Below are 14501 nucleotides of genomic sequence, written 5' to 3'. Positions count from 1 at the left end.
TTTTTTTTCAACAATTATAATTTATTTACCCAACCCCACTGTCACCGGCCCAAACAAACATAACTCTGATACCATGATAAATGGATTTGAATAAAACTTGCTCTCAAAAGCTAGCTAGGAGAGAGTTTAACCACACACACATATATATACACGCCATGAGAACCTATCAAATTGACAATATGGAACAAATACAACTTCTAACATCCGTAAATAATATTTTCACCTATTAGATTATGGGAAGAAACTTAATTTCATAAATGAGATAATTAAACCAATTTAAATAAAATTTAATATTAATTCATCTCATGCATCTTCCCAATAAATCGAATTTGATGACAAGAAATACAAAATCTTGTTCAAAACAAGTAGTGCATAAATGTATGTAGATAAATAAAGGTACTAATTACAATGCTATTTGGTTGTTAATTTCCAAAAGATAAATTTGTACTTTAAATTATACTACAAGAACTAGGTTCATTTAAATGGGTTTGATTATTTATCGAATTTAAAAAAAAAAAAAAAAAATACTCAGTTTTTTGAACACCTTTTCTTTCTCTTATGGATCCAACATCAATTAACGCATTTGAGAAATAGTCTATATATATAACATACCCCTTAGAAACATATAAGAGATTTTATCTTTCGAGAGAAAATGAAGATAAAAAAAAAAAGATTAAGATGTTCATGGAAACTCATCCTTGGGTAACTCAAATGGTAGGACGAATGTTGTGATGTATGGTTAAGATGCACGATCTCAGGTTTGAATCCCCTGATTTCCAAAATTTAAGTGGGTGATTATGACGGTAATATGCTATGCTAGTTATCTACATAAACTAGTCGAGGTACGTATAAACTGACTCAGACAACTAGTTTAAAAAAAAAAATGTTCATAGAAGAAAATGATTAGTAAATATGTGATATGTATTAAAATAAAATTGAAATGAGAGGAGATTCGAATTTCCTTAAATTAAGAGTTAAAAAGTAAAATATTAACATCAATGTTTGGGACTAAAAATAAAATATTTGAACTTAAAAACAACAAGAGTGTAGATTCAAAGCATACACATTAAAATAAAGATTGAAGCATGTTCTAAATTTTGGCTTTGCATAGAATTTAGCAAACCAAGATGAAGTTTTAAGTTTGAAGAATATATGCATGGCACATGACCTCCTAGTCAAAATGTTTGACCTGATTTTACTTAATAATTAAAGTAGTATTAGATTAAATTAAATTAATATATACACTAATCATGTTTTAACCAAATTATTAAAATAATCCATGTGATTAAGAAAGTACTTAATGATTGAATTGTTCAAAAACTCTCTTATGACCTTTTACATGTTGCCACATCCAAGACCCACCTCCCTCTTATAGAATCCATTTATCCTCAAATAATTTTTTTTTAAGAAAGTGTTAGATATAACGAGTGTATCATATTATTTATATGTCCGTCTTATAATAGACGATACATAAATAATGTGGTATATTTATCTCGTTTAAGGTTTTTTTTTTTTTTTTTTTTTTTGGTTCATACTTGGATTTATACTTCAATAAGTAGATATATGTTTTACGTTTGGCTCGAGTTTTATCTAGTGATATATTGGTTATTGCTGATCCAATGTTTTTACGATATTGTTGTTAGGTTTATCAACTGAAAAAACCTATTTCTTATTTAAAGAATTTCATGTATTATATACTTGCTTATGAACTTTATAATAGTGGTTCGATGTGAGAGTCTCACCGACGGTTTGTTTTTATATACCTACTGGTTACAACTTAGCCCCAACTAGACATAGATAATAACTTCTTATGTTTTTTATATTAGCAAAACTCTATCAAAACAATATATTCTCTGTTTTTGACCTAGGATATGATCTTTTAACTTAAATTTGGTACACAAATTTTCAGTCGTGGATCCAATACAATCCAATGGTGTAAAATTTTTTGATGTGGCAAACAAAATAACTACTTCCGAACTTTTTCTTCCATTAAATTGAAAAATATTCATGACCGAAAATAGTATCTCAATTTAAGTCAAAAAATCAAGTTAAGAGATCTTGTTCCCCTAGATCCAGGTATTCTCAAAATCTAGTTTTCGGGTTTCTCAACCTATAAAATCTCTTGCTTATAAAGAATAAACCATTAGTCTTGTGGCCAAACGACAAGACTTTAGCCATTTGAGTGGATTATTCAGAGATCTTCTGTTCAAGTCTCACAAAGTGGTCACCTACCATATTTGTGATTTACTTAATCTATTAGACTTGTAGAGTGTTTAATGAACCATATAGATTAGTTGAAATATGCACAAATTGGCCCGAACACCCGGTTATCAAAAAAAAATCATGGAACTTGCAAGAAATTATGCTCCAAAATATGTATTGCAAAACCATTTTAGATGCTGAAGTTTGCAAAATTTTACAGGAACATGGAGGCTTTTTCCTGATGTGCTATTTCGCATCAATCAGTTTCCAGAACAGGGTGGTAATAAACCAGTGGAGGACTTAACTCAAGGTTTGTAGCTCTTGCTATTTCTTATGTGGGAAAGAAAAAAAAAATTAACCTTATCGACGACTATCATGAATGTAGGAGCTAAAATTGAACTCATTGTATACATATTATTATTATTATTATTATTATTATTTTAATGGAGATTGCTGTATTAAATCTACTGTTTGCTGGAACCCATTTTACAGTCAAAATAAATGGTTTTGCAGTCGTTTTAAAATTGCTACTTGAATTGCTTTAAAAAAAATCTTAGAAGCAATGGGCGTAACACATTTATTCTCATGAATATTGTATGGCAAAGCTTTTTCATTGACTCGTCATATAAATGATGTGATACTGTATTACACGTGATATGCAATCGATTTTCTCGGTCTGTTTGCTTTTGTAAAATAATGTTTTCAATATTATAATTTATTTACCCAAGCCTATCATCGGGCGGTCCAAATAAACATGATTTTGATACTATGATAAACAGGTTTAAATATAATTCACTCTCAAAAGTTAGTTTAAGAGAGGATGGAGTCTAACTACATATTTACATTATAATAATCTATCAAATCGACAATGTGAGATAAATATAACTTTTAACATCTATAAATAAAATTTTCACCTATAAGATTGTGGGAAGAAATTTAAATTTCATAATTGAGATAATTAAACCAATTTAAATAAAATTTAATTGACTGTTTAAATAATTAATATTAATTCATCTCATACATCTTCTCAATAAATCGAATTTGATGACAAGAAATACAAAATCTTGTTCAAACAGGTAGTGCATACATGTATGTAGATAAAGGTACTAGTACTAATTACAATGCTATTGGTCGTTAATTTCCGAAAGATAATCTATACTTTAAATTATACTACAAGAACTAGGCTCATTTACACTTAGTTTACTTCTTTCCAAGTGAACTGAATCTCACTTATTTCAATTTCTCCAAGATTATAAATTAATGCTATGAATATATCATTTAAATCAATAATGTTATTAAACGTTTTTCTAAGGAATAATAAATATTAGAACTTGTACTTTTCGCAAATCGCCAATTTGATAAACTGTTATGGTATATATATGTGATTGTTCTCCCTCCGCTTCTAAGCTAATTTTTGGAAGTGAGTTTTACCCGCGTCCACTTTAAATGGGTTTGATTATTTATCGAATAAAAAAAAAAACTAATTTCTTGAACACCTCTTCCTTCTTTTTTGGATCAAACATCAGTTACAACGATTTGAGAAACAATCTATTGGGATATATACAGATGAACATACCCCATAGAAACATTTAAGAGATTTTCTCTTTAGATCGCTCAAGAGAAAATGAAGATAAAAATAAAAATTAAGATGTTCATGGAAATCCACCTTTGGGTAGCTCAAGTGATAGGAAGAGCGTTGGGATGTATGATTAAGACATACAGTCTCAAGTTCGAATCTCCCTAACTCTCAACATATAAGCGAGTAATCATGGCAGTAAGATATTGTACTAGTCACTTAAGGATTAGTCGAGATATATGCATATTGGTTCAGACACCCTATTTTAAAAAGAAAAATGTTCATGGAAGAAAATGATTAGTATATATATGATATGTATTAAAATAAAATTCAAATGAGAGGAGATACAAATTTCCTTAAATTAGTAAATAAAATATTTGAACTCAACAAGGAGAGTGTAGGTTCATAGCATACACATTAAAATAAAGATTGAAGCATGTTCTAAATTTTGGCTTTGCATAGAATTTAGCAAACCAAGATGAAATTTTAGTTTGAAGAATATATGCATGGCACATGACCTCCTAGTCAAAATGTTTGACCCGATTTTACTTAATAATTAAAGTAGCATTAGATTAAATTAAATTAATATATACACTAATCATGTTTTAACCAAATTATTAAAATAATCCTTGTGATTAAGAAAGTAATTAATGATTGAATTGTTCAAAGATTCTCTTTATCTCTTATGACCTTTTGCATGTTGCCACATCCAAGACCCACCTCCCTCTTATAGAATCCACTTATCCTGAAATAATTTTAATTTTAAATTTTTTTTTTTTTTTTTTTTTTTTTTTTGAGAAAGTGTTAGATATAACAAGTGTATCATGTTATTTATAGGTCTATTTTATAATTAGACGATACAGAAATGATTGTGGTATATTTGTCTCACTTAGATTTATACTTCAACAAGTAGACATATGTTTTAAGTTTGGCTTAAGCTTTATCGAGTAATGTATTGGTTATCGCGGATCCTTTGTTGTTGGTTTATCAACTGAAAAAACTATTTCTTATTTAAAGAATTTCATATATTATACACTTACTTATGAATTTATAATAGTGATTCGATGAGAGATTTTCATCGATAATTTGTTTTCATTTATCTATTGTCTACAACTTAGCCTCAGCTAGACATAGACCATAACCTCTTATGTTGCTTATTAGCAAAACTCCATTAGGGCAATATATTCTTCATTTTCGATTCGGGAGGTGATCTTTTAACTTAAATTTTTTATATAATTTTTTAATCGTGGATTCAATACAATCTAATGGTGCAGAAAAAAAAAAAATTATATAACAAACAAAATAGTTACCTCCAAACTTTTTCTCACATCCATTAAATTGAAGAATATTCACGATTGAAATTTTTTGTCTCAACTTAAGTCAAAAAATTAAGTTAAAAGATCTTGTCCCCTGGATCCAGGTATTCTAAGGAACATTATATGTCATCAGGGCAGATCTAGCCTAGTTTTGGTGGTTCATGGCCCACCCTCAATTTTTTTTTTTTTTTTAAATACTAATATGTATAATTTCTAAATTTTGGCATACCCTAACAAAAATATTAATGTACAATTAGTTTTTATTTTGGTCCACCTTAACAAAAATGTCTGGATCTGCTACTGTATGTCATATACGAACTCGAAAACTTTTACATCAATGATATAACAAAAATGATAGAGCTACCGAAGGTTGCGTACCGAATCTGTGCATCGAATGACGTGACAAAATCTTGACCGTTGATTAATATTAACTGATAATGAATCAACGGTCAGGATTTTATCACATCATTCGATACACAGATTCGATGCACAACTTTTGGTGACTGTAATATTACTCATGATATAAACTCTTACCAATAGTTTGTTTTCATACACCTAGTACCAACAACGTAGCCTTAACACGACACACATCATCACAACATTTAAAATAATTTTAAATTATAAAAATCATGCACATGTTAATGTAACAATAGTTACTAGGGCAATTTGTTTAATCCACCTAGGGCAGTGGTCATTCTTTAATTTTTCCTATTTAAAAACAAGCCAATTTGTTCTAATGGGTATTTTTTTTTTTTTTTTCCAATTTTGCACTTAGTTCTATGGTGATTCCCGTATAAAATTATCTTATTAATTTTGACATTTCTTGTATTACAGTAGTAGAGTAACATGAACCTATGTATGAAACCAAAATAAAATAATATATAAATAAATAAATATGTCTCTTAATATTAAAATAAATAGAGTAACGTGAAGCTATGGAACAGTCAACCGGCAGAAGCCCATAGATTTAGAATATTAAATTTATAGAATTAAAAAATTAAAATAAATAAAAGTGTGGCAGTGGCAAGCAAGTTACCCAATTGAAAAACAACTTTCAATTATTATTTATTTTAATTTTCAACTTTTTGAAATCGCGTGGACTCTTGACTCTGACACCATCTTATATGGGATTTGCTGTGCCCACCTTTTTCTATTTTCTTTTTTCTTTTTTTATTTGAGTAACCTAGATTCGAAAAATCTAAAGATTTAGGGTGTGTTTACGAATTTTTCCCCTATCTTATCTAAAATACACATTTTTTCCGAATATATTGGTATATTTCATTCAACTATTTAAACCCCCTAAATTTTTTAATTTAACTAAACACCCAAAAAAAGTTTAAAAATTAACAAAAACACCCCCACCAACCAACATTTGCCATATTCCGGCTACTACCATCGAAAGGTAGTCGAAATCTGGTATAATGGCGCACTACCAACTGGATCTGGCCAATAGTGCGTCGATCTATGCTTTTCAAAAAAGGTTAGATCTACGGCCAGATCTTTTGTCGTAGCTAGTCATCAACGAGCCATCAACGACGACCATATCTTTGGCCATCATTGACGGCCAAACGCAACTAGATCTGGTCATCAATGACCAAATATGACATTTTCTGGCTAGATCCACGGTGGATCTGGTTGAAAAAGGCCATATTGGTACAAGACCAACCAGATCCAACCGGTCGTGCGCCAATACGGAGACTTCAGCCACCCTCCAATGGTGGTGGCCGACTGCCAATATTTAATGGGTGAGTGGGGGTGTTTTTGTTAATTTTTAATATTTTATTACAAGGGTGTAAGTAAATTAACAAATGTAGGAGGTGTTTTTGTTGATTTTTAAATCCTACCTACCTCGTAATAACCACCCAATTTTACTTTTTTCAAATTATTATTCTAAAAAATATCAGAATAATGAACCAAACACACCCTTAGTTGGCTCGATAATATCTATTCGTAATATATTTTAACTTTGAGGAGGTTGGGGTAATCCTTCATTTATGAAGTAATGTTATCTTATATTATTTAGATTATCATATTTAGTTGTCAAGTAATATAAGATTTCGGTAGTCTTCCAAAATCAATATTAATTACTCTTGGTTATGTAAGAGATAATTTGAATACCATCATTTTTTTAGGTATTTTGAAATTACTTGGAAATCTTATTTTGTTACAATTTTACCCTAATTTCAAGACAATAATGCCCTTTTTTAGAAATTAAATTACATGAACCAACCATTACAGTTTTACCCCTAATTAATTAACTTTTTTGGATAGTAATGCCCTTGTATTTAAAACAAATTGCAAGCCACCTAGGACCATCGTCATCCGCCAACTACCACTGCTGGCTCACATCGCCAAAAAGGCGCACGACCAATCAGATCTGGTTGGTCATGAGCCGATGTGGCCATTTTCAGCTAGATCAGTGGCCATAAACGTCGGATGGTCGTAGGTCTGGTTGTTTCCGACCAAATATACGGTCATCTGACTGTTTTTAACCAGATCCAGTCGGTCATGCTCCGTTCTGATCACTACCATCATGGCTGACGATGGTTGCTGGCGACCAGTAGTAGGCAGTGGCTTGGGGTGAGTAGGGGTGATTTTATTAGAAATTAAACTTTTATGTGGTTGTGGTGTTTTAACAAAATCTCAAATGTAAGGGGTTAAAAGAAATTATTCAAAAAATAATATAACATTAATATCTAAAAATGAGGGTAATTTAGTAATCTATATAACATACCCACTAATTTATTTTAACCTAACCAAACATATTTCTTTAAACATTCACAATAATCTTCAATGTATCTCTCCATTAATATAACATTTTTAACAATATAATATTCTCTGAATCAAACGTACCTTAAATACATGTATGAACTAAAAGCTAACAATTAGTCGTTAACTTAACGACACACCAAAGTTTTAATATGTTTACATCTTTTTATTCATTTTAGAGCATTTGCTATATGATATTGACTGGATAATGTAGTCGAAGTAACTTAATACTAGAGAGAAAATCTCACTTAAAAGTTTCATACGTCGTCTTTAGCTGATTATATATATTATATTCGTTGTCGAAGATATTTTTCCTGAATAATTGAGGGATTTTGAGAAAGGCTTTTTGAAAAGGGCAAAAGGAATCCTGGATTAGGTGGAGACACAGAATGGGAAATTTGTTGGTAGATATGTTCGAGTTTGACTAGCTAAAAGTAGAGCCAAAATCCTCTTTACAAGCAATCTATTTTGAGACACAAAATAATAATTAAAGCATATATTATAAATACTTTATAATATAAATATAATAAATCCAAAGACAACTATGCCGTTCTTGGCTAATGTGCTTGATTAATATTTTGTCATTAAAAGTACATTTGATTTTAAAGCATTTTTTGTCTTCTACTTTCAATTCAAATTCTACCTCATATTTGAGTATCCAATAAGATATATAGGTTAAAATTTTATTTTTAAAAGTTTTATTTCCCTCACTTTAGTGTATATATGTAGTTAGATTTCCTTTTTCTTTGAATTAGTTTTTGAAAATAAATTATACTTAAACCCGTTTATCAAGTTAAAGTTACAATTGTCTCACACTATGTGATCCTTCCTTGAGCTCTGCCCATTTATCATACCCAATCTTATTTAGAATTGACGAAAGTTCTCTTATGAAAATGTTTATATATGTTTTTTTTTTTCTTTATCTCCGGTTTATGTCAGTCATTGATGAAAGTTCTCTAATGAAGATGTTTATATATGTATTTTAGTATCTCCGCTTTATGTCAATCTTTTTTAGAATTGACGAAAGTTCGCTAATGAAGATGTTTATATATGTTTTTTACTATTTTCAATTTATATTAACAATAATGATTGGTCCATAACCCAATCTTATAAACTTTCTTTCACAACCTCGACGTGACAGCTCATAATTGAACAAGCAAAACCCATTACGAGTTGGACAGCTCCAGTCAATGTCTGATTCTATGCCTTGAATGATATACCTTGGTTCTATTTCATCTCTTCAACAAGTTTAGTAATAAGCATAACAGCCCTATTGTTCCGATGCAGAGAAGAACCTATGATTAGCTTTTCGGAAAATTTCCAAACGAACAATTTCAAAAATCTTTCAATTTCTTATTTTACTATGTTCAACTTTTTGTATTCCTCTATTTGTGGAGTACATTGAATGTACATAAATGGCTATAACAGCTGTCTCTTATACACATAGAATGTGTATAAGAGACAGGTTCAACTCTATGTATTCCTCTATTTGTGGAGTACATTGAATGTACATAAATGGCTATAACATATTTTCCGCTATTTGTATTAACAACTACTCTAAGAGAAATGTTTTTTATGATCAATTACGAGCTGTCACGTTAAGATTGTGTGAGAAAATTTGTGAGATTGAGTTATAAATATAGTATTGCTCTTATATTAAAAACCAAAATTTTATAGTTAATCAATGCAATTTTCTCTTTTTATTAAAATTTATCTTTTAATGTTTACAAAACTAATTAATTTATCTATTTAGAAATTCCTTTTCAAGTTAGGTTTATGTGAAGGTATAATGACAAAAAGAAGTAGGAGAAATGAGTGGGATTATGATTTGAGTAAGGCCAAGAGTAGGTTTGATTCGTTTTTCTGAAGCATAAAATAAGATCCCATATAGATATAGAGAGAGGACAGTTAAATTATTTGAGGGAGGAGTGGATATCAGTCACCCATCACAGCTCACAAGAAGGCTGAAGGCTTATGAAAATGGCAGACTTTTTCAGAGATTTATTTGCAGACTTTAAAAAATAAAAGAATAAATGTTTTCTTGTTTATAGCTTTAATGTTTTTACCTTCATTTCATGTCTCCAAGTGAATGTCTCTTTCCTCCATTTCAAACTATGCCCATGTGCTGCAGCTTCTTCTTCTTCATCTTCTTCCTCTTTCTCCCTTTTTACTTATATTTTGTTCTGACTTAATTCTGAGCACCCATGTGATTTCTCTGTGTCCACTCTTCTTTTACCCATTGAGATCCAACCCCATTGACTTGGAGACTCTCTTCCTCACATTGGACTATGATTTTGAATTACGGTTTAGTTTAACCAGATTTTATTAGATAGATATATAGATAACATCTTCTGGGTGGTCAAGCGGTTTGATAAGACTTTTAGGTGTATTACTCAAAAGATCTTGAATTCGAGTCATTCTTCAGGTGCTAATAAAGATAACTATTGAAGCTCTTATCTAACTGATAGTTCTTATTACAAGGTCTTTGAAGAATAGTTGAAGTACACGTAAACTGATCCGAATACCCCCGATCATCAAAAAAACAAAATGTTAGAATTTGTGTCACTACTTCTATAAGCTTGAATCTCTTAATCACATTGGAAAGGACAAAGGGTTGATTCAGGTTGAGCGTATATAAATGAACCCTAAATTGAGAAGAATATGACTTGAATATACTTTCCTTCAAAATAATTGAATATATATATGGTAATTAGAGATGAAACTCATTCATGAGTAGTCTGGATACTTAGAGTGAATTGAGGATAATGTAGATAGACGCACAATCATAAATTCGATTCTCCATTTAAAATCTACGATTTGAGTAAGGGATATCGAAGATTAGTTGAGGTGAGCGTAAGTTGGTTTGGACATTTTTATCGATTTTATAACATTATTGATCCAATAATATTGAATAAAATCCATAAAACACAAGTGTGGGCCCACTTTACATATATGACAAGCCACGTGGCATGTTGGATCGCCCTATGATTGATTTATACAGCTAACAAATCACCATAGTTTAAGATGATATATAATTGGGACCCATGTGATCAATCTTCTCTGTTTTATTTCTGATCACCGTACAGCTGGCCTGAAATACATTAGGTAAGAAGATGTATTCACTGCCTTGCATCATTTCTTGTCGAATTGACGATCGTACCCTTGCCCATTCAGAAAATGTCAGCTATGACATCTGATTAATCCATTGATGGTTATCATTAGGCACCGAATTAAATCTCATTAATTAATCAATAAATTTGTCGTTAGAAGTGCTTCTACAATAAAAAGTGCTTTTCTGAGTATTTTTAGGATAAAATGGTGGTGAGTATTGTTAATAAAATTATTTATGAAAAAGTATTTGACAACGGTTTTAAAATTTATAAAATAATCTATATTCAAATCTTTAGATCAGGATAAATTGCTATTAATAATTTTTTTTTTATATTTAATCAAATGATGTCTTACTCCTTCGATGTTTGTTTGAACTCAATTGAACATGAATCATATATCGCGAGCTTTAGGTAAACATCGTTTATCTTAGATATTTGCTTTTAGACTTTACGAAAGTGTTATATACCTGAACGTGTCTTATTAGTTAATAGTACGTAGAACTTATAAACTAACCTAAGAAGTATTTATTTGTTAATGATCTATGTAAATATCAACAAATAATAATAGTAATTAGACAGAAATAAAAATATATACACATATAACAGTATATCATTAGATAGAGGTATGGATGATATGATTTCCGACTTTTTTTATTGTATAATAATGTATAAATATATTTTATAATTGTTACGTTATAAGTTTACAAATTTTTTATATATAATCTTTTTTCATTTTTTTATCATCGAGAATGTTTGAATCAATTTATGCGTACTTTAAATAATCTTTTAAATTCTGAATTGTTGATCTGATAAAAGTCATAATAACCACCCTTATAATAATATATAGAATACTCAAACTTAAAGTTCGTAAAACTTTTTTTTATTTTTACCGTCGGCTACCACCCGTGGTTGTTTTTATTTACAACCTGCCTTACTTTCGGTTTTCTCGTAACGAAACCAATAAAACAAGCTCCACGCTCTCCCTCAGCCGTGCAAATCACGCACTCAAATCTCTATAAATGAACCTTTCATTCACCTTTCCACACTCTCACAAACTACCAACTTTTCAACTCAACCCACTGAGAGAGAGAGAGAGAGAGAGAGAGAGAGAGAGAGAGAGAGAGAGAGAGAGAGAGAGAGAGAGAGAGTGAAGAGTCTGAAGATGATGGTTGAAATGTGGCTTCTCTGGTGGCCAAAAACCACCGCCACCACAAGCACCACCTCCACTAACACCTCCGTCGCCACCTCCGCTGCCTCACAAAAGGACTCAAACTGCTGCTGCATGAGCAAGAAAACCCTCTCTAAACTCGTCAAAAAGCTCAAGAAACATGGCGCCAAAATGCTGCACCATTCAAACCTCTCCACCTCCAGAACCAGACCACCTTCCTCTTCATTCCAATGCCACTACGACCCTTTGAGCTATTCTCTCAACTTTGATACCACCGGCTCCGGTAGCCTCGTTGACGACGAAGATTATTACTACAAATTCTACGCTTTCTCTTCAAGGTTCGTCGCCACCTCAAAGCCCTCTTCCTCTCCAACCTCGCAGTCCTAACCACCATTTTTTAGGGTTTTTGGTTACAATATCGAGACTGATATCGACGTCCAACGTGAAACTTATAACATTAAAACCAACGTTTTATGTAATCACGACCTTTTTTTTTTTCTTATACTTTTTGTAAGGTATATAAATTTTGGTGGAAGGTTGGAATGATCCATCTTCTTTGTTTTGGTTACTTGAGAAATTAAATATACTGGAATTTATTTAATTTTTTTTATTATAATTTTTATCGAGGTTATATTATGAATATGGACATATGGTTATATATTACAAATTTATTATTTAATTCTTAATATATTAAAATTAAAAAGAAAAAAGAGGGTTTGAAAGATGGTTGATGAAATTAATCTTGTTTGTTAGTGAAGGGAAGTTGAAAATGAATATATTATATTCATTGAATAGAGATTAAAAGTACAATATAATTAATTAATTAATTAATTAATCAAGTTTAATTAATTAATTAATTGTGTGTGTAAAGAGAGAGAGAAATGCTGGATCGCATGTGCAAATGAGCTTATACCAATTTTCGAGCGAATAAAATAATATTAATATATATATTTAATTCAAATAATTAATTATATTATGGCAGACAACTTTATATTTAATTGCATGAAAAATATAAATTGTTTACTCAAAAAGAAAAAAAATAAATTCATGGAGTTGTACGTATATATCATTTCGGATCATACCGACCACAGCTCCAAACCCACAAAAAAATTTCACCCGACCAATAGTACCAATTTTTGAACCGTAACGGGTTTCATGTAACCCATATCGGATTAATCATATTTTGAGTCTGAGCAATGAACCTATTAACCTATTTACAAGAAGTCATCGATTGATTGGTAAAATAAATAAAGAAGAATTTCTAATTTTATATTTACCAATTTATATAAGGAGAAGAAGTAATGACATTAATTCCCCAATAGTTTTCAAAATAACAAAAATTCTTCTTCCATTAATGTGTGGTTAATAAACCTTTAAAATTTATGTTGTTATCATTTAATAAATATTATCAAATTACCTTTTTACCATAAACTGTTAAAATTGGGCCCCTTTGGTACACAATTTTTCACTATTCTATTCCTTATTCTATCCAAAATACACATTTATTTCTTATTCTCAAAATATTATTCTATATTATTTAATTCTTTTTAAAACCTCTCGATTTGTATTCAATTTTTTTAAACCCCCTAGATTTGTTAATTTAACTAAACACCCCCAATTTTTTTTTTAAAAGTTGACAAAAACTCTCTAGCAACCCACATTTGTCAGAGTCCGACCACCACCCCTGGAAGCTAACCAGAATCTGGTATAATGGCGTACTATCAGCTGGATCTGACCGGTAGTGCGCCGATCTAGTCTTTTCTGGCCAGATCCACAGTGGATCTGGCCGAAAAAGACCAGATCTACGGTCAAAGATTTGGCTGTTGACGGCCAGATCTTTGGCCGTAGCCAGTCGTCAACGACGGCCATTTCTTTGGCCGTTATTGACGACCAAATGTAGCTGGATCTGACCATCAATGGCCAGATCTAGCAGTAGATTTAGCATTTTCTGACCAAATCCACCGTGGATCTAATTGGAAAAAGCCATATCGACGCACAACCAACCAGATCCAGCCAGTCGTGCACCGATACGGCGACTCCGATCACCCTCCAACGATGGTAGCCGGTTGTCGGTATTTAATGGGTGGGTGAGTGTTTTTTGTTAATTTTTAATATTTTATTATAGAAGTGTTTAGTAAATAAACAAATTTAGAAGGTATTTTTGTTAGTTTTCAAATCCTACATCGTAATAACCATTCAATTTTACTTTTTTTAAAAATATTATTCTAAAAAGTATCATAATAATAAACTAAATGCACCCATAATTATGATTTATTAAATATTACCATTTTACTATAAAACGTTAAAATTTATGCTAATGTATTATGATTTAATAAATATTATCAAATTACCCTTTTACT

General features: G+C 30.6%; 1 protein-coding gene across 1 annotated transcript; it reads left to right on the top strand.

The window, feature by feature from the left end:
- Window positions 1-12135: 12135 nt before the first annotated feature.
- Window positions 12136-12528, top strand: LOC116137075. Its single transcript, XM_031422764.1, has one exon. The coding sequence runs from the start codon at window positions 12136-12138 to the stop codon at window positions 12526-12528; it is 393 nt and encodes a 130-aa protein (XP_031278624.1).
- Window positions 12529-14501: the final 1973 nt, after the last annotated feature.

Source organism: Pistacia vera, unplaced genomic scaffold, assembly GCF_008641045.1.
Source record: "Pistacia vera cultivar Batoury unplaced genomic scaffold, PisVer_v2 Contig320, whole genome shotgun sequence".
NCBI classification, from domain to species: Eukaryota; Viridiplantae; Streptophyta; class Magnoliopsida; order Sapindales; family Anacardiaceae; genus Pistacia; species Pistacia vera.
The sequence above is the reverse complement of the archived record's forward strand: the minus strand, read 5'-3'. Positions and strand labels throughout refer to the sequence as shown.